The 20,102-nt window shown below is 34.0% G+C and overlaps 1 protein-coding gene across 2 annotated transcripts in view; it reads left to right on the forward strand.

Annotated features, from left to right (window-relative positions):
• The first annotated feature begins 967 nt into the window (after positions 1–967).
• The window catches only part of LOC149483667 (uncharacterized), a 36,612-nt gene continuing 17,477 nt past the window's right edge, over positions 968–20,102 (forward strand). Inside the window, exons 1-4 of one of the 2 annotated variants that reach the window (XM_089702825.1) lie at positions 968–1,178; positions 10,338–11,111; positions 11,882–11,987; positions 16,869–16,962. In XM_089702825.1, coding sequence (XP_089558951.1) covers positions 10,400–11,111; positions 11,882–11,987; positions 16,869–16,962 — 912 coding nt within the window. In that variant the 5' untranslated portion in view covers positions 968–1,178; positions 10,338–10,399. The remainder of the gene's footprint in view (positions 1,179–10,337; positions 11,112–11,881; positions 11,988–16,868; positions 16,963–20,102) is intronic. The other variant, XM_089702826.1, reaches the window with a different exon arrangement.

Here is a 20,102-nt window from a genome sequence, read left to right on the forward strand (position 1 = left end):
AGCCTTTCAAAAATATAGCCATTTTTGTTCTAAGTATTTCGAATTCAAACTTAAGGAAACTAATACATTTTTTATTATAATTAAAGTCTAATAAAGGGTTTTTTATTGAATGTTATCGGTTTTCAAATGTATTCCCATGTAATACGTATGGTATTTGAACAGTTATAGGCAAGTGAGTTTTTAAAAGAGCTTTTGTATATGTATTCTGATAATATGAAGATTTTTTTTAAACTTAAAAGTCCTAACTAATTTAGGAAACCCGTATTCAATGAGTTGTATATTTTAATGTGTTTAATGTTTATGCTAAATGAATCAATCTTTTCGTTTTATTTTCAAGAAGCCTTTTAACGCCTACGCGCGCAGGAAGCTTTTAGCTCGATACGGGGCATGCAATATTATGTTTAAAAGTAACTCACGTACTTATAGTTCATTTAAAGTTATTCAAAAGAGTAAGTAAAATTCTTTATTTCATATAAAGTATGTTTTCAGGGTATCATTCATTAAACCGCCCCAAAAAATCTAAAATTTTCATAACGACCGTCACATTTCATACACTATTCACATCTTGAAACTCGAACGTGTTTAGACAACAAATTGAGATTATCTGCACTATACGATTTTCCCTCCCTTTCCAGCACACACAGATCCTATCTCTATCTCTTTCGAATTTCCCATTTGACGCCTGCGCGTTAAGGCTTTTCCCGAAGAGCCACTCGCAGCTTCATAAGGTGAAACTTATTCAGAATCGCAAGATGAAATAACACATATGTACATATTGGTTTTCCTATTCACTTCACAGCTGTCGTTTGTTAACCAATTATTCAATAACAGTGAGGTGATAAACGTATAAACATTTTTATTAGCTCGCCAGACGGTTTATCTAATTTACAACAATAGTTACGCAAGAGGGGAGCTGCAGCATACGAAGCTTCGACCGGTAGTCGAGAGTCAGCCTCCGGAGCTCAGGGCATAGCCCGGTCGAACCACGTCCTATAAAAAACACGATTTATAAGTTATAATTATCAAATAATAATGTTTCAGTGTTGCGTCGAGCGTTGGTCGGATTTTAGATTTTTATTTTTTTACAAAGGCGTTTTTTTATCGGCCCGTGAGTGAATTGCCAAATTTGTGACCGAACAATTTATTTGAGGATTTCCACTGGCTTCATGGACTTTCAGGTTCGTATTTTATACAATATTTAAATGATAACATAACAAGAAACGTTATTGGTGGTACTATAATATTTTTTAACATATTGAAACATAATTATTTTTTTGACTTTCCTATAATTCAGGGTTAACCTTCAACCTACGTCTACCGTTACTTTTTATGATATTAGTATAAATATAAGATAAAATATATTCTGTTATCTGGTGTAATGAATTCTTTATGTTTGTTTTCAATTTATAAAAATATATTTAAGCTCCGTCCAATTTTTATTATAAAGATAAGAGAGTTTGCTCGCTAGTAATGCTTTTTCCCTAAAATTAATTTCATTTTGATTTTAAGGGTTTTATATATATTTTTTAGAAATAAATAATGAAAATATGTATCTTTCACTATATTATAAAATGGTCAAATCAATTTTAGAATTTGATAAAGAAAATCCGCATGTTTATCTCAATATATGTAAGTATGGTACTCAATTAAGTCGGAATTATTAAACCCATATAAGACGTTATAGTAGCGTTACATCTGCCTCACGTAGGGAGTGACAAGTTTAACCTTACCACAAGCAATGTCGCGGTTAATAGCAAGCTAGCATGTACTGCTTTTAAGTTTGGCTTATTAAGTTCCTACGTTGAATATTATTTAATGAAAATAGTATGGTTTTGTAGGGTATTTATTTATTAATTTTCATGCATTTTCGGCTTAACAAGATCCTCGGTTAATTATTATTATTATTACATGCAATACCAAGGTTTTGTAGGTGATTTATTTATATGTAACAGCTTTTCAGTTTCTCGTCGATGAAATAAATGTTTTTGAGCGACGTTGCAAAGTAGACGTTGAAATAATATACAATCCATAGGTCTAATTTTTATAAAAATGCCCAAATAAAAAAAAAATTAAACGAATTTCTTTTCAACCAAAGACATATTCATGAAATAAAAAAAATTGTTTCTTTGATATCCCAGAAAAAGCATCATCGGGAATACATTAGTTAAAATAAATTAATTTTATACGCGTTCATAAACTATGCTATAGCAAGGTTTTGTTATACTGTCGAACTATTATGTAAAGCTTTTCATATAGAATTTCTGTATCCGAAGTTATGTATTTCACCTATTCAATTCAAACTCAAACATTTACTTATTCAATTAGACTTCTTCTAGAAGCACTTTTGAATCGTCATTATATAGTTCAATTACCACGTTTCTGTAAGAAAAACAGTATTATCAGTGAAATAACTATTGTAGTTGTTCTTTAAAAATCATGTCAATTTTACATAAGAAGCATTGATTCAATTAAAAATATCGTTATAGCTCATATAGTGTGAATCCGTTTTTGCGTTTATATATATTTATGTATACACAATATAAATTAAAGTTGCTGTTAGCGAGAGTAGAACCTAAAATTAGATGGGTCTGAATATACAGGCACACCTACGCATATGCGGAACATTTTTAGAACAACTCTTCATCAGCAATTATGAGTTAAATTTTTAGATTAGTCGTATATTTGATATTCATTGCTCGTATTCAACTAACATTATATATCACATACCATACGTAAAAAGCACTGTACTTAGAACAAACATGTTATAAGGAAACGGATAATTAAAAAGCTTCGTAGCCGCGCTACGAAATGTCTACGCAGCGTAGCCGCGTAGCAGTTTTGTCAACGTTACGAAACCGCTTCTAGCTTTTTCATTAATTATACGACCGTAATTTGCCCACGAAAATATATGAGATACGTTTTTCTTTGCTTGTGTGAAGTTTATCTACACTTAGGTATATAATTTTTCGTACAATATCATTATTGTTAGTAAGATGGTTTAATTATTGTTAATGGTTAAACAGATCGCTTAAAATTGCTGTATTTAACAATATTTTTATATTGACGAATAAAATACTGCTACTTAATATTGCTATTAATATTATATTATTTGAGTAAAGCTCAATAACGAATACATATCTACTTACACCTCATTATAATCATCAGACCATTATTTCCAAGGACAAACGTCTCTTACGTGGGTTTTAATTCTTACATTTTCCAAGCTCTATATAAAAATAAAATGTAAGTATTGGTCTCCACACGGCTCCTGTAATCAAAAGCTTAATTACAGTCTCCGAGTTGAGGTGACGTATTCGTCTCAATATCTAATTACTGTCTAATTAGAGCTTAGTGAAACCAGCGTAAGGTGAAACTTTTATGTGTTTACTTGTGTTACCGATTATACACTTTTGTAATTAAGGTAATAAAGGATGTGTAATAAATTTAATCCATCTTAATATTATAAGTACGAATGTATTACAACGCATTGGTTTTCTACTTTTCTGAAATTGATTTTTGACTCATAAAACTCAGCAGCTATTTTTATATCACACTTATATTTCGTAGTATAAAACTATGAGGTTTATAATGCATCTAAACCTTTCGATTTCGATGAAGCCTTTGTTCTAAAAACTTTTAAACTGAACGGAATATACGTACGGGTTGGTAATGTACAGATTGGTTAAATTAATTTGCCATTAACAAAACCTATAATCAATTCAAATTACTCCTATAACATTCCATATTAAATTAATTCATCTTTAATTCGAACCCATTCCAACAAAACCGACTATTTAATCAACATCTCATTCATACATACACGCTTGCATTGTAAATGCCTTTAATAAATCCCTTAGAGCAAACACACGTGTGCCTGTGAATATTTTATAGCTAAGGGTCGGTACATAATTTGTTGCCTTTCATAGCTATGCTGGGGGAAATGTGCCATTGGCCGCGGGCTGGATAAGGTACAGGCTAGATTTAGGCTAGCTAGAAGGGTTAAATGTATGTGAGAATGTGCCTTTATATGTTACGTGTCTATTTATTTGAAAAGACTTTCAGGGGTCGTATTATGACATCTTATTTCCAGACAGATTACGCCGTGAATTGAATTGACTGGCAAATTCATATTATGATCGCAATAACCAGCCGTATATTATGGTTTTATATGAATTCGCTAGTCAGTTCAATTCACGGCGTAAACTGACTGAGAATAAGAGGTAATAATACGGCCCCTGAAGTGCTTTTTGAATCGTCGTTATACACAAATTAATACTTACAAATGCTTTGTAGTTTCCATTGAGAATAACCGTAATTGTATTACGAATAGAAATGGGGTTCCATTTCATGGATTTCATTTAAATATATTCGTTATTATTGTAGTTGGTAATAAAAATATGTTTGAAATATTGCACCACAATAAAATTCCTCGTGGCCTGGCTAAGCTATGTGTCCACGAATTGATTATTTACCTTAAAAAAATACATATGTACTTTAGGACGTTAAAATGTGTACACTCTTAGTACATTCCCTACACGTACAATGTACAATTCTACTAGATACATTCCCTTTTTTGCGTAGTTGGGTAACAATTTGCATGCAAAGAACCTCCAAGGCCGAAGTAGATGTACACTGCGCTTGACATAGGTCTCGTCAATCATTATTATCTTGATTCTAGACTAGTGTCTACGAACTAAAATCACATCTAAAACTGCGAACAAAGCAAGTCGAACATCTACTTTATCATAAAGATTTTGCAATTTATAAATACACACGCTTTATGTTATTATAGAACTTAGAAAGATTTGAAAAAAAAAATGTCTTTGCTAGTCTTTTTTAGTAGGTACCTACTTGAAGACCATAATAATCTATCTAAATAAAAACTCATCCAGTTCTGATCAGCAGTTTGACGTTTTTAATTATTTCAGTAATACTGCTAAGTAGATAGCGATTATACACAAACTCTGTTATTTTTCGCAAATTATATATGAAAATATAAGTCAGAATGGTTTTAAATAGCCTATCAGTAACTTTGTAAACGCGTTGTGAAACTGGCCCTTGATCTTACAGTACTTCTGAAATGCTCTTGAGTCTTGGAGCAGAGTCGATTGGACAAACTTTGTTCAAGATTAATCGAAAATACTAGAAACTATATTTCTTCAACCCATCTTCATCCGTATTCTTACCATCCATATTCTTCTCTTACGAATATATAAATTCGGAAGTGTGTTTTTCTTTCTTTTATTTCTAAACAGAGCAATCCCTACTAATATTATAAATGCCAAAGTAACTCTGTCTGTCTGTTACCACTCAACCGATTTTGATGAAATTTGGCACAGACAATCTTTAGACCCTGAGAAAGAACATAGGCTACCTTTTATCAAAAGCCCACGCGGGCGAAGCCGCGAGCGGAAGCTAGTTTTATAATATTTTATGTGTGGAGAAAGTTATAAGGCTAGAGAGGAATACTAAAGGCGTTTTTTGCCGCGATAAAACATCTCAATCCCATGGGAATTTCCTTTGGCTAAAGGAAACTACGGAAAGCCATTTATAAAAATAACATAAAATAACAATAAACTAGCTTCCGCCCACGACTTTGTTCGTGCATCCCCGTTTTTCCCAGTTCCCGCAAGAATTTCGGGAAATCCTTTCTTAGCGGATGCCTACGTCCTAACATCTACCTGCATGCCAAATTTCAGCCCGATACGTCCAGTGGTTTGGGCTGTACGTAATTGATAGATCACTATATCAGTCACCTTTGAGTTTTATATATATAGAAGATAGTATATTTTAAATACGCGGAAAGTATTGTTATTACCTCACTAATATTATACACATTTAAATATGTATGTATGTATGAATGTTTGTTCCTTTTTTACTCGGAAACCACTTAATCATGATACCTTCTTGACAGTTATACGTAAGCTTATGTACCAGAATACCACGTATGCTGAACAAAAACTTGCTTTTGCCCGTGGGTTTGTCTGCAGAAACCTCGTGGCACAGCTAGATAATATAAACGATCTAGAATCCATACTAATATTATAAATGCGAAAGTAACTCTGTCTGTCTGTAACTCAATCACGCCTAAACTACTGAACCAATTTGCATGAAATTTGGTATGGAGATATTTTGATACCCGAGAAAGGACATAGGCTACCTTTTATTGCGAAATATGTACCACGGGCGAAGCCGGGGCGGGCCTCTAGTATTATAATAAGTATACAAAGCTTTATATGCCAGGAGGCATGAATACCCTGAGGTCAGGTCTCAGGTCGACACAGTTTTGTCTTAATTACCTAGCCATTTGGTTCAAGGCAAGTCTAGATTATTCGTTTCTATATTTCTATTTAACAGAGGACTGGGCATAGCTTTTAACCAACGAAGAAGGGAGGTATTATATTCTATTGTATTTTTCTTACGTTGTATATTAGTTTATTTGAAAGGCATTTGTAAATTATTTAATAAATGGTTAAATGTAGCTTATTACACACCACATTTTTATAATTACAATAATGAACAACTGAATTGTAACAATTCATTTTCCTATAAGAAAAAAAGGTGGACACTATTGTATCCTTGTTAGATAATTAAATAATAGATATATATTTAACTAGGTTTCCGCCCGCGGCTTCGCCCGCGCAGTCAAAGAAAAACCCGCATAGTTCCCGTTCCCGTGGGATTTCCGGGTATCAAAATATCTCCATACCAAATTTCATGAAAATTGGTACAGTAGTTTAGGCGCGATTGAGTAACAGACAGACAGAGTTACTTTCACATTTATAATATTAGTATGGATTATTCTCTGTCTTTCGTATAAATGATGCTGAAGGTAAAAATACCGTTTTAATTAATATTCATTTACGTCTTCTACCTCCAATCTTTATTTTTTTACGTAAAATGCTAGCAAGTAACGCCGCGGGCGAAAGCCTACCTAGAAAAACTATATTGTAAGAAACAACACGGGAGGCCGGGTTAAATATTAGTTTGAATGTAATAAGAATGTACTGCGATTCTACACAGCTACCTAATTGATGTAGGTAGTTGATAACAAAACGCAGCAAGTCAACGACTATTATTAAAGTGAGGGTAGTTGGGTCGAACGTCGTATAAACAACGTCTGAGCACCATGGCACGATTCGTACGAATGCGCCACGAGACAAAGGAACGCGGCAATTTATAGTATTCGACAGCTAAACATGTTCGGGCAGGAAACAGTGACAATTATTCATCCACAAAAATATTAAATCAACAGTTACGTCTAACAATATAGCAATTAGTTGCAATGAGTAACAACTTAGGAGCCGAGGTAATATCGATTGACACTCGCTTCCTATAACAATGGAAATTCATTGAATAGAAGAGCTTTGATCAAAGCTGAAAGCTTAAAGTTCCGTTTTATCTTTGGTTGGTGTGGTTAGTAAGCTTAAAATAGACGTAGTGATAGTTAGGAGTATATATTTGTTAATAGTTGTTGAAATAAGATGAAAAAAAGCTCTAACTATGAGTAAATAATATTTATTTATAAAGTATTGTTGATTAGGATAAAAAGAAAATAAAGCTTATGTAAGAATGTAGCTTTCTGATGAAAAAAGGAAGAAAATTGAGTGTTTCCATTGTTAATAAACAAAATATCAAATATATAGGTAAAAATATATAAAAAAAAATGTTTGTTTAAGTCTTGGTTTGGTATGTTAATATTTATGTGCTACGATCCTAGACTTAACGTAGTTCTGTTCATTTGAAAGTAAAAGTTTTAAAGTGAAACTTTTATTACATCGTCTCTTCACTTTTTGGTCTGTGTAGCGCATGTCGCGTGTATCGCGGCTGCCGAGTAGGTATACCTACTCGGCAGCCGACCGTCACGCGACATGCGCTACACAAAGCAGTGTTCGGAACCGTTCGAACAGTTTCACTTTTACCGTGGTTTCATAAAACCACACAACATTTTATATTTATTGGTGTGTGTTTGATAATAATAATATTAGCAAGGTTGGACGTTTAAATAAAAATCTGTGTCTAATTAATAGAAAGATAAACAGTTTTATACTGCGATTAAAATGTAGGTCAAAGCCGAACGTTATATAAGATACCCCTTTTGATATAAATAAAAACAGTAGGCTAATAAAAGTCTAAACCTTATTTTATATTAACCACCGGAATCTATTTAATCTAAACACATAAATTTAAACACCATTTTAAGAAAAAATGGCGGTAAAAACCTTTTTTCATTGGTGTGTAAAGCCAGATTAACAAAGGTTCTAAAGCGCTGACAGCGCTCGTTAATCAATACAGGAGATTTGTTGCAGCGCTGTCGTAATCGACTTCAAGCGCTTGATATTTATCTTGTTGAGGATCCTTCCGAGTTCAATTGTAGCTTTGGATAAAGGATGTTTCAGAATCAATGGTTGTGAATGAATAAACTACGAATTGTTAGTTCAACTTCGAAATGTGAGGATTGGTTTTAGTATTAAGAGAACTAAACAAATACATATATTTACCTACAAAGTTACTACTTCAGTTTTTTTTTGTTAATTGGGTGAACTAATTTATTAATACAATGAATAGATTTAATCTTTTTTGGGATCATAGAAAAATTAAATAATACCTTACGTATAACACTCTATATTCTGATAATTTAGATTATTTTCATAAAATAGTATACCTCTGTTGCTTATGTTTACAGCTCTTCGAGACTACTAAAAAGTTTTTTTTATTGCCAAAACTAAAATTAAAGGGGAAAATAGTCGGAAAATTTGAAAGGACAACAACTGTTGATAACGTGATGTGCAATGTGCATGCGAGAAAAGGGGGTTCGCGGGTGGAATCTATCTAGTGTCTGGTTACTTATAAAAATATAATGTGTCAAAATAAACAAATAAGGATTTTCAGTTACATAGTAGCTTGCTTTGTTTAATTTGAAACTGGCTGGTGTTTCATTTCTTTAGTTTTATGCAAGTTTTATGTTACCATTATAAAGAATAAAATACTAGACGTGTAGATAATAGCGCTATTCTCAAAAACCATCGGTAGTAACTACTCCGTTATCCGTTCTGCTAGTTCGAATTATTGGAAAATACTGTACTATGTGCTCATAGCTAATTTATCGAGGAAGAGCAAACGAATTCGAGGTATGCTAATAAAAACCTGAACATTGCAAGGGTATTTTAAACGTTAATATATCCTAAATCCTTCTAATATTATAAATGCGAAAGTTTGTGAGGATGGATGTGTATGTTTGTTACTCTTTCACGCAAATACTACTGAACCGATTTCATTGAAATTTAACACACATATAGATAGTAACTTAGATCAACACATAGGAGAGGTTTTATCCCGGAAATCTCACGGGAACGGGAACTATGCGGGTTTTCTTTGAAAACGCGGGCGGAGCTGCGGGCGGAAAGCTAGTAACTATATATAGCAAACCAATTACTGTTTAGTTACAACCGCTTTACTCAGATTCAGCATAATGTCATAACATGCATGACATTAACATCCTCTGAGTTCGCATTCAGGGCGGACATGACAGTTCGACCAGATTGGTCTGTGTGAAAACGTAGGGTTACATATTTTATAAGTCACGTGTATTGTGAGGACCTATGTGAATTAGATTTTTAGCAACTTTAATTCTTTTAGCTATGGTATTACCTATATTGAAAGTATGTACCACCTTGTATAAGATGTTGTTTATAAAAAAAAGTGTTTTGTTCTTGATAAAATTTCAATGCGATAAAATTTACTCAAAATCACAAAGTGTGTTCGTTATTTCTATACCATACAATCCTCAAAAACAACTGAATCGATGCGAAAAAGATATTGTTATTTTGCTCAATAAACTTAGACGAAAGCGGGAGAAGTCGGACGGCAAAGTATACTGGCGTTATTGTAACAGCTGCTCGCGTGTGTAATTAACTGAAATAGCATTTTGATATTACTCGTAAATAATTATTCAAATGGATATATTTATTGGTATACAAAATTGGTTTCCGATATTGCTGCCTTCTGTTAGTTATTCTTCAATTTTGTAGTTTCATGTCATTTTTTTTATTATTTTATTTTATTGTGGTTATTATTTAAGTGCTTAGAGTATAGAACTTAAGAATTTAGTAATAGAAAAGGAATGAAAGGACCATTCTTTATAGCGATCACTGCAAGTTCGATAAAATTTACTATTATTAAATTTCTTGATTTTATAGCAAGCTGTCGTTCCCCAATAACATGTTTTTCACTATTTCCAACTCGTAACTTCTTCAAGACTTGCACAACGTGAGCTAACATTGTTCCTCCCCTAACGATAGTAAAAACTTTTGTTCAATAGTTTATTTTGTTCCCAGGGCCGCATCATGTCTCCAAGAATCGCGTAACACTTACTATGAAGCCTTGATGATCACTCAAAATGACAAACGTTAAATTAAAACTACTTTTCTTCCTCTTGAACGCGCTCCTGTCAGCTGATTTGGTGCACTCTCGTCCTTACTCCAATAAAAATGTCACAGAATTCTTCATGAACTTTTCTAATAACAGCACATACACTATACCAGTTGATACCAATTCAGACACTCTTATCGTAGCTAACGAAGACGATGAACAACGAAACGACGATGAAACACCGGAAGAAACAAATAAAAGTTCCAACAAACAAATGGAAGCAATCATGAATGCGGAACAAGACAGGGACGAAGCGCTATCAGAGAAAGTTATAAAAGACCAAGTCAGTATTCTAGAAATGACGAAAAACGAGGCTGAAGCATTCGAAAAACAATTGAACACGTCAAGTCCGTTGTTAGAATCAATGATTGATTCAGAGTCAGATCGCGAGGAAACTTTAACTGATATTCTGTTCAGGCCTGAATCAGAATACATTGAAGGACCAAGATTTGAATTCCTAATCGCAGCTAGGGTTAACGAGAGTGATGTAAACAGGACTGCTGTGTTTAGTGATAATAATTTAGATAAAGTTGACAGGAACTCTAGTGATGTTCTTCGAAAAGTGGACTATGTGGAGTTAGTAGAGGTTGCGAAGCCGAAAATTAGTGAAAACAAAAGTGCTTATACTCTTGGTAATATCACAGGACATGATATAGATAACGATTCTGCTCCGGACACAAGTGAGTAAATATTAAATGTTTTACATTCATTTCTATCTATTCAATATTGTTTTAAACCAATTATCGAATGAATTATATCTTTTAATTGCAATTTCTTTTTAAGAGATACAAAGTCTGTAGCGTTATTATTAAGTCTAGATTTATTCAGATCTCATCTCGTTCCGCATTTACTATCCATTGACGGTTCAATTAAACGGAAATCTCCGGGATTCGGATGAATTTATGTTAAAATAAACTCGTGATAAATTCTCTTTTACGTAGAAATGGGATTTACTTCTACATAAATTAATGGCATGAATATTTTTTTCTCAATTATTATTGAATTTAAAAAGGTCCATTAGTTAATTATTTTGCTAATGGAGGCTAATTTAACAATTATTTTTATAGTAGCTCAATATTTATATTTTGTTTATGAAAATTTAATTATGGATTTATTGGATTTGTATCAGTTTGAACGACCTGTACATTAATAAATTAATTTGTTGAATTATGTAATGATTTGTCTTGTCGTGATACTGTCATTTAACCATCGTAATTCCCCGTATGGGATCATCATGGGATCATGTAATCACGTGACGTGCCATTCCCCACACGGGGTCACTCGCACCTTTACATTCAAACTGTCAGTACCCCGTATGGGACCATGAACCTTGCACCTTGTCGATTTGCACCATTACATTCAAACTGTCAGTACCCTGTATAGGATCATGTTACCAACGTGCAGTTCCCTATACGGGGCCACTGGTGCCCTGGCATGTGACCTGTCGCAGTTCTATCTATGTTCTCAGGCTTCACGGATATGCAGACTCTGTTTCTGGCCTGCTTCGGGACCCTGCTGCCTCTGCTGTTCGTCTTATTTGCTACGCTGCTTGTCAGGTAATTTTGTTTATTCTTTACGAAGTAGTTATATTATTTTTTGAAGCAACTAAATGATTAACTATACTACTACTAGATAGATAAGCTTCTTGCTAGTATCACAGTAAGTTATACCAAGACGAAGTCTTACCTACACTGTAAATAAATTGATTAATCTTTATAACACAACGTACATATTTACAAGAAAATAGCATTGTATAACTTTAAAAATATTTCATGAACTAGGTTACATGCGCGGTAGTTCGAAACAAGAGATTTATGTTTAAACTTCTCAATTATAGAGTTCATAATTAAATGTAAAAAAATTTGAAACATAGAAAAGCATTCGTTTGCATAGGGTTGTCAAAAGTAAAAAGATGTAGGGGGAAAATATGTTTTCATGGATTTTGTAAGAGTAGAAAATGTTTGCGTATTAAGTTTGTGTGTGTTAAGTTTATTTATCGTTGTGATATTTAGTTCAAAATATGAATAAATGCATGATAGGAATATGTGGTTTGTGGAACAGTATATTTATTTATGAAACGAGTTGCCTGTGGATTAGACAAAAAAGACAATCTTAAAGCGCTTCAATAATCGACAGATTATAAAAAAAATGTTGTGTGGTTTTATGAAACCACGGTAAAAATGAAACTTAGGCACAAAATTATCCTAATTGTACGATAATGACTCCGAACACTGCTTTATACCTACTCGGCAGCCGACCGTCACGCGACATGCGCTACACAGACCAAAAAGTTTGAGACGATGTAATAAAAGTTTCACTTTAATATTCAATTTTACATAGCGCCTCCTAACGGCATAAATTAACACATTTTATTAGCGTTAAAAATAATGTTAAATACCACCAGGGACAGCCCTACACCGCAGCGAACAGGCATGTTCTACAATCGAGCTTTACGTTATTTTTTAACCGACTTCAAAAAAAAGGAGGAGGTTATCAATTCGGCCGGTATGTTTTTTTTTTTTTTTTTTTTTTATGTATGTACACCGATTACTCCGTGGTTTCTGAACCGATTTACGTGATTCTTTTTTTGTTCGATGCGGGATGGTGTCGAATTGGTCCCATAAAAATTTTATTCGGATAGGCCCAGTAGTTTTAATTTTATGAGCATTTTTGTCTGTATTTGTAAATGTTGCAAGTGCAAGTTTGAAGTCGGTTGTTTTTAACGCAGTTATTGACTTGTCCAACATTAAAAACGTTGAATTGTCGGTAAATAATGCGAAACGAGTGCTCAGTTTGCTTATTAGCGTGGAAGCACTCAAATGGATAAGAGTACGGAATAGTACTTTGAAGATCAACTCTGAGACCATTGCTTCGATAAAAGAAGTTTCACTCTATGGAAGAGGCTATTATTATTTTTTTTTAAAGGCACCCGCCATCACAGGGTGTTCGCGCCGCCTCTGGAATATTGTCCAGAGACATTATTTGCATTTTTTATTTATTTACAAAAACACAATTTACAGCCACATAATAAATTAAAACTAAAATTATTTACATAAAATACAAAATTAAAAATATGAATACAAACGTTAAAATACTGGGTAAAATAAATACAATATAAAATAAACGGCACAAAATTTCAAACTATCCCTAATATCACAGAATCACACGCCATTGTTTCGCTTATAATTGACTACTTCCAGAGGCAATTATTATATTGGTCCGGGAGCCAGCAGCAGATTTTATGACCAAGTTCCTCTCAAGCGGTAATTAGTAAAATGCATCAAAGTATAGTATTATGAAGCCTCGTGAACGTCAGCTGGAGCTCGGTTGGGGGGAAGAGCGGTTGTAGCCTCCCGTATCAGCTAACGGTTTTTCCACCAAGATATAGCCAGCTGACATATATATTTATCCACAGTTACATATAAGCTATCATCAGGTAAATTTTTGTTTGAGAGGAAATAACGGAAAATAAATTTTTCTTTAAATTTAACTTTCATGTTCGAGACACCAGCTGACGTATAATACACCATGTTGTAACCAGCTGACTATTTTTTTTCGTTGAGATATTGGGTTAGCTACAATTTGACAAATTTTTAGCTGAGAGGAAATGAATGAATGAATGTATTTTTTTTCCTATGTGCGTGGGAGGCTACAACCGCTCACCCCCCCAACCGAGCGCCAGCTGACGTTCACGAGGCTTTATAATACTATACTCTCATGCGTCTGACGAATTATCTCTTGAGAGGAAATAGTTAACCAAATTTGCACCTGGCTCCCTAACCATAGGTTATGGTATTGATAAATGCTCGTATTAGTTACAAGTGATTGGTTGAGAAAATTGGCGATGCTAGAACGTCCGAGGAAGAATAAGATTAAGAAATATTGTATTGTTTGTTTCCGAAAGATAAATAAATAAATAAAATCCGCTATCTGTTATCCATAGTGGATACAAGCTATTCCCAGTTTCACTAGATATAGTTGAAATGTTCACAATTAATTTACCTACATGATTGAACAAGTATAATGATACTGTGACCCGCGGTTTTACTCGCAGTGCTCCCCTCCTCTTGGTCTTAGCGTGTTGATATAATATGCATAAGTATAACTTTTCCTCGATAAATGGGCTATCTAATAACGAAAGAATTATCTAACCGACTTCATTTGCATATTATTGTTAAATTGTTATAAGATTGAACTTTTTTCAAGATGGAACTTATAGGTGGGCGTTGGCATCCGTGCCATAGCTCTTATGCTTTTACGGATGTCATCGAAATTTAAGTTTATGTTAAATTTGTTTTTATGTTCCAAATAAAGAATTTTTGAATTTGAATTTTTTAATTAATTAACTGGACCAATAGTTCCCGAGATTAGCGCTTTCAAAAGAACAAACTCTTTCATTTTATAAAATGAGTGTGGATTTGAATTATTCACAAATCAATTCAATTTATTATCTACTATAGGTAAGTATAAATTAATCAACACAAAATTGCTAAATCCATAATTCTGAATTTGCATTGTCTATTATACAATACATGAAACAGCAAATGCGTTGTGGCCGGATGACCGGGTCGGATAATCCGCCATGACCGGGTAGACCCGGGTATCAAATTATCTTCCCCTAACGGATAACTGTGCACGTAATAGGGTGTGAAATGTAATTGCTTTGAATGTACACTCAAGAAAGAAGGATGTATGGCTCAATTTTTTTAAGAGAGAAAGAAAGAAAAATGTTATTTTTTCATTATCACAAAAATAGAGGATTTTGTTTAAAGGAAGTTTATCCATACAGTTCACAGATTTAAATAAGAAGAACATTAATTTGATTCGTTTACACGAGAACGTTTAAATACTCACATAAATAACATGATATTATGAAGTCTTCAAAATTAACATATATATGTTTGTCCACGAATCTACGAAAGATTTCTTCCGTAGATTCTTTCAACAATAACATTAAAATAACATTAAAATATACAATTATCATTTTTTACTTACTGAACAAAATTGCTTCATTGAGTTACATAAAACGTAACAGACAACCCGACAGGTTACTTCATTATATCACATATAAAAAAAAATACATGGATCACATAATATTATTTCCTTCTTGAAACATGGTTGATGTTTTTGTATTAGCAGTACCAAAATATGACAAAGGAAACTCTGCCGTAAGTATATCTATTAAAGAAAACACGAAAGGTATAATTCAATATGGCCGCCGTGGTTCACTCGGTAACAAATTGAATTACTGTATATTTGGGAGCATAAGTTAATTTGCTTCAATTAGTTTAACTGGATGCGTAGAAAGAATCGTGTACTACAAATATTGTTACAGTTAGCTTCTCGGGTTTTACTAAAGTGATAATGCGATATACCTACATACAAATAAAAGTTATTGTTTATGAATAGAAACAGATTTATATTTACTTACGTTTTTATTTTGGTCACCCTTTTTTATCGCATTATCCAATTTGATTCAATTTATTTTATAATATCCAATTTGTTTTAAAAAGAATCCCGCTTTGAAATCACACATTCGTTGAATAGTTTTAAAACAGAAGAACTTTAAAAAGAAAAAAAATGTAGCACAGAATATAAAATTACAGTCTATAATATGCCATAACTTCAAGCGCAAATCTTGAGCGCAAATAATAAATTTTAATTGTAATATTTTATTATTAACTATTAATTATTATTTAATTACTTAAATAATTTTTAGGAAGCATTAGAAATAGTAGTGGACTTTCTTAGGATCTTAAATTCTTACCTAGGTACATTACATTTTTAAAACATTACCTAAAGCATGAAATAAAAAAAAACATCGTTCTCAATTCAAAGCAATAAAATTCCACAATGCACATGTTGGCACAATGTTTTGATTGCCAGTCATCAAAAACTGTGAACTAACTATATATTTTTTAATCTGTTTCGATGACGTTGGCTTCGCGCCAAAACGTAGCAGTGTCGATTGGGTTTGATAACGAGTCGAGTTGATTCCTAATTTCCTGCAAGTTCTAGTTTTAGGTGGATTTGTCACAATTCCAGTGCTTTGCGAACGTAGGTACGCGTACGTTAAAAATATGTGATTTATAAAATATGCCACCTAGTTGTTAAGAAAGTGATAGGCGATAGGTAATATTATAATAGTTGAATATCTACTGTTGAGTTATTAATAAATGCAGTTAACGTCTATTGTATTTGAATGAAACCATATTGCAATTATAAAAATATGTGTCAGTCTTGCAGCAGGCTTTACCGATTTTCACGAAAATTTTTATATGTATTTTCGACAAGTCTGAAAATAGGTTAATCTATTATTCATACAAAAGTGATCAAGGCTTTTATCGGGACAACGTTTAACTGTTGCCAAATTTAATGGCCAAATAAGTTATTTTTCATATAAATGCAATTACAAATAAATAATATTTTGTTTATAGATGCATGTGCCGCCGCTGGTGTCCCGGGTGTGCGAAAAAGACATCCGAGTCGTCTGTCTCTATCAGCAGTGATAAGAATGAAAACAACCAACAGGTAAGACTATATTTTTTTCAATACTAATTGTTTCCTGTTATTTCGTTCACGTGATTTTAATAATTATTTAAGGAAATCGTACTCAAATTGGTAGGAGTCGCCATTATTCATATAAGCTCGAAGAAACTCATGGTTATAGAGACAAAAAATGTAATTTAACAAATCTTACATATTGCTTCTGTTTAAATATAAGTAATGTTTTTATCGATGAAAAACCTCTAGGTATTAAAAATTCCTTCATCAAAGCAATGTGTTATATAATATATTGTGAAACAAACGCTTTGTAATGTACCTACGTACCTACTATACTAATAACGTACTAGCAAGTTCAAACTAGCTAAAATATAAGCTAAGTTATTGTTCAATAAATATTTACAAGCACAGTGCTACTGAATAACATTATTGAAAGGTATAAATTATGAAGTGGTTTCGATTGAGATCTCGTAAATTGCTGTAACAATCTCTACATTATACGTACACTATTAACTGTTTAAAATTACAAAAACATTCGGCTTTTACTAGAAGTGCTCAAAAGCCTTGTATTTGTTAATATATTTCTATCTATTATGGATTTCCGTATATATTTTGGATAGGAGGTGATAATAGAGAGTCGTCACAGGAATCCATTATTAGAATCTCATACAATAAGACGTGATAAGACATCGGAAGTGTAATTAATTTTCTCCTGACGATGTACAATAGCATTCAGCGTTGAGTCGGCTTTGCTATTACATTTCCACAGGCGTAATGCATTTAGTCCGTTTTATTCGGAAACTGGTAATTCCTCCTACTTCCATTGAGAACTTAATAATATTATATTAGAAGAAGAATTACATTTACTTAATGGGGTTCCACATAATATTATTAAAAAGTTACTCTAGGACAAACGATATCGCTTTCAGAGTTATCTAACAAATTATAAGACAAATACTCGTAAAATACTTAAAATCCTTTAACTTTACGCCGATTCGATAGATATAAAGTAGATCTGCCGACTCAATGGAGGGCTGATGCTCTCGAGCGGCGATTCAGTGAGTGGAAACGACGGCTCGAAGAGCCCAGCGCAGGAGTAAGGACGGTCGAAGCAATCCGACCGGTCCTACGTGAGTGGTGCGACAGGCGGCATGGGGCCATCACCTTCCGCCTGACACAGGTACTGTCCGGACACGGATGTTTTGGGCGGTACCTGTGCAAAGTCGCCAGACGGGAGCCGCAAATGGCTTGTCATTGGTGCGACTGTCCGGAGGACACGGCAGACCATACTCTCGCCGTGTGCCCCGCGTGGTCAGAGCCCCGTGCTCGCCTGGTCGCAGTCGTCGGCCCTGATCTCTCCCTGCCTTCCATAGTTCGCGAAATGGTTGGCGGCGACAGATCGTGGTCCGCGGCTATCACATTCTGCGAGTATGTGATGTCGCAGAAGGAGGAGGCAGAACGGGTCCGCGAGAGAAACCCTTCCGCGGATCCGATTCGGCGTCGTCGTCCTATTGGGCGTCGTCGCCGTGTCGCGGCCGCTTTACACGGTCGCGACCTGCCTCCCTGATGATGGGCACCGGATGATGGAACGGGGATATAATCCATCATCCGGTGCGGAGAGGCGGCGTGAGAAGTGTTCCACTCACGCCGCCCCCCCAGGAAGGTAGACCTGGCGGCCTCCCGCCACATTCGCGTTGGGCCTGGAGATAGGCTGCCGCTGACGGGTCTGCGGATGCGGTTCTACCGAATACCCGCGGCCCCGTCAATAAAGCGGCACGGCGGAACAGAGTGGAGTTTAGTCGGTAGGACCCTGCACTCAGCAGGGTGAGTCCGACATAACCCAGGGCTCTTCCCCCGAGTGCCCTGGGTATGCCTGAATTAAAAGATCGTAGATTTTTATTATTTACTTCGGAGAAAGTCGTAAATGTGATCTAGAGTAATCAAACTTTAAGATAAATTTTTTGTCCGTTTCTAAAAGTAAAATTTAAAGTTTCAAAGGATTTCCATCGAGTTAAGGAGAATAAAAGTATCCTTATAGTTGGAAAAGATCTGGATCACAATGGATAGCTCTTAGCTCAGTTTTTTAGTTCTTTTTGCTATGGAATCTTTTCGTTTGACGAAAGCTTGGTTACACGATTAAAGAATTAGCCAAGTTTCCTTTTAGTAAAGCTAGTTTAAATTTTATTAGCTGACGCCCCTGACATTGTCTACATTACTTTACTTTTAAATGTATTTATATCAAGAAATTTTTATAGTTCAAAATATTCAACTGTTTGAAGAAATGTGTAAGTTTTCTTTTAAAAATATATGAAGTGGCATATATAGAAGTAACTATATTTTTCGTTCGGTCATATTTAATTTCCGCATCGACTTAGTCCAGTTTGAAAAATAACATATTAATTAAGGTAGGTATTATGATTTAATTTATTTTGTGAAAAAGGATATTTTTCTAGCATCAAGCACCTTTAACAAAGATTTCGTACTTTAGATTTAAAACATTGCAATACCTATTGTATCAAAAAACTGTTTTTTTTGCGTATCCCATTGGCCAAACTGCATTTCTGCAAGCTCTTTAGACAATACACCCATCTCGCTCTCCTACACGAGTGTGAGCGAGACGCAAGAGTGCGCTTGACCTATGCGCTGAACGACCGATTTTGGAAGTTTGCGCGCGTGTGCGTGTGTGTAAGCCGTGTACAGTTCGCAGCAGAAGTTGTGTATGTGACTTTGGAAACTAATTTTTAACGTGAATTCGATAATGTTTAAGGTTAAATTTCCATCATAGTTTTAGTTGTAAAATAACACATCAGTTAATTCAGTTTTATTTAATAACGATTTAGAATACCTTAAAAATAGACCTAATACCTAGTTAACTATATGTCCGGAAGCACCATTTTGATTACAGGCCAGCTAGGCCAGTAGTGTTACATACTTGTTTGTTAATTTATTTGAAAAAAATATACAAATACCCGCATTAACTTATAACATTTACTAAATACGATAAAGTTAAGCTAAAGTTACCAAAAGAAACGAGGTTTATTTCACAAATTTGCATTTCAATTTAAAAACTGAACTTTTCCTTTGAAGTTAGATTTAAGCAAAGCTACTAAGTTAAGGGGCTGTAAAGTTAAATTAAATTTGATTTTATTTAATGTCGCGTGTTACGT

Source organism: Colias philodice, chromosome 13 (genome assembly GCF_061535455.1).
Source record: "Colias philodice isolate Cphi_HAF_F1 chromosome 13, ilColPhil1 Martin Lab GWU primary, whole genome shotgun sequence".
NCBI lineage: Eukaryota > Metazoa > Arthropoda > Insecta > Lepidoptera > Pieridae > Colias > Colias philodice.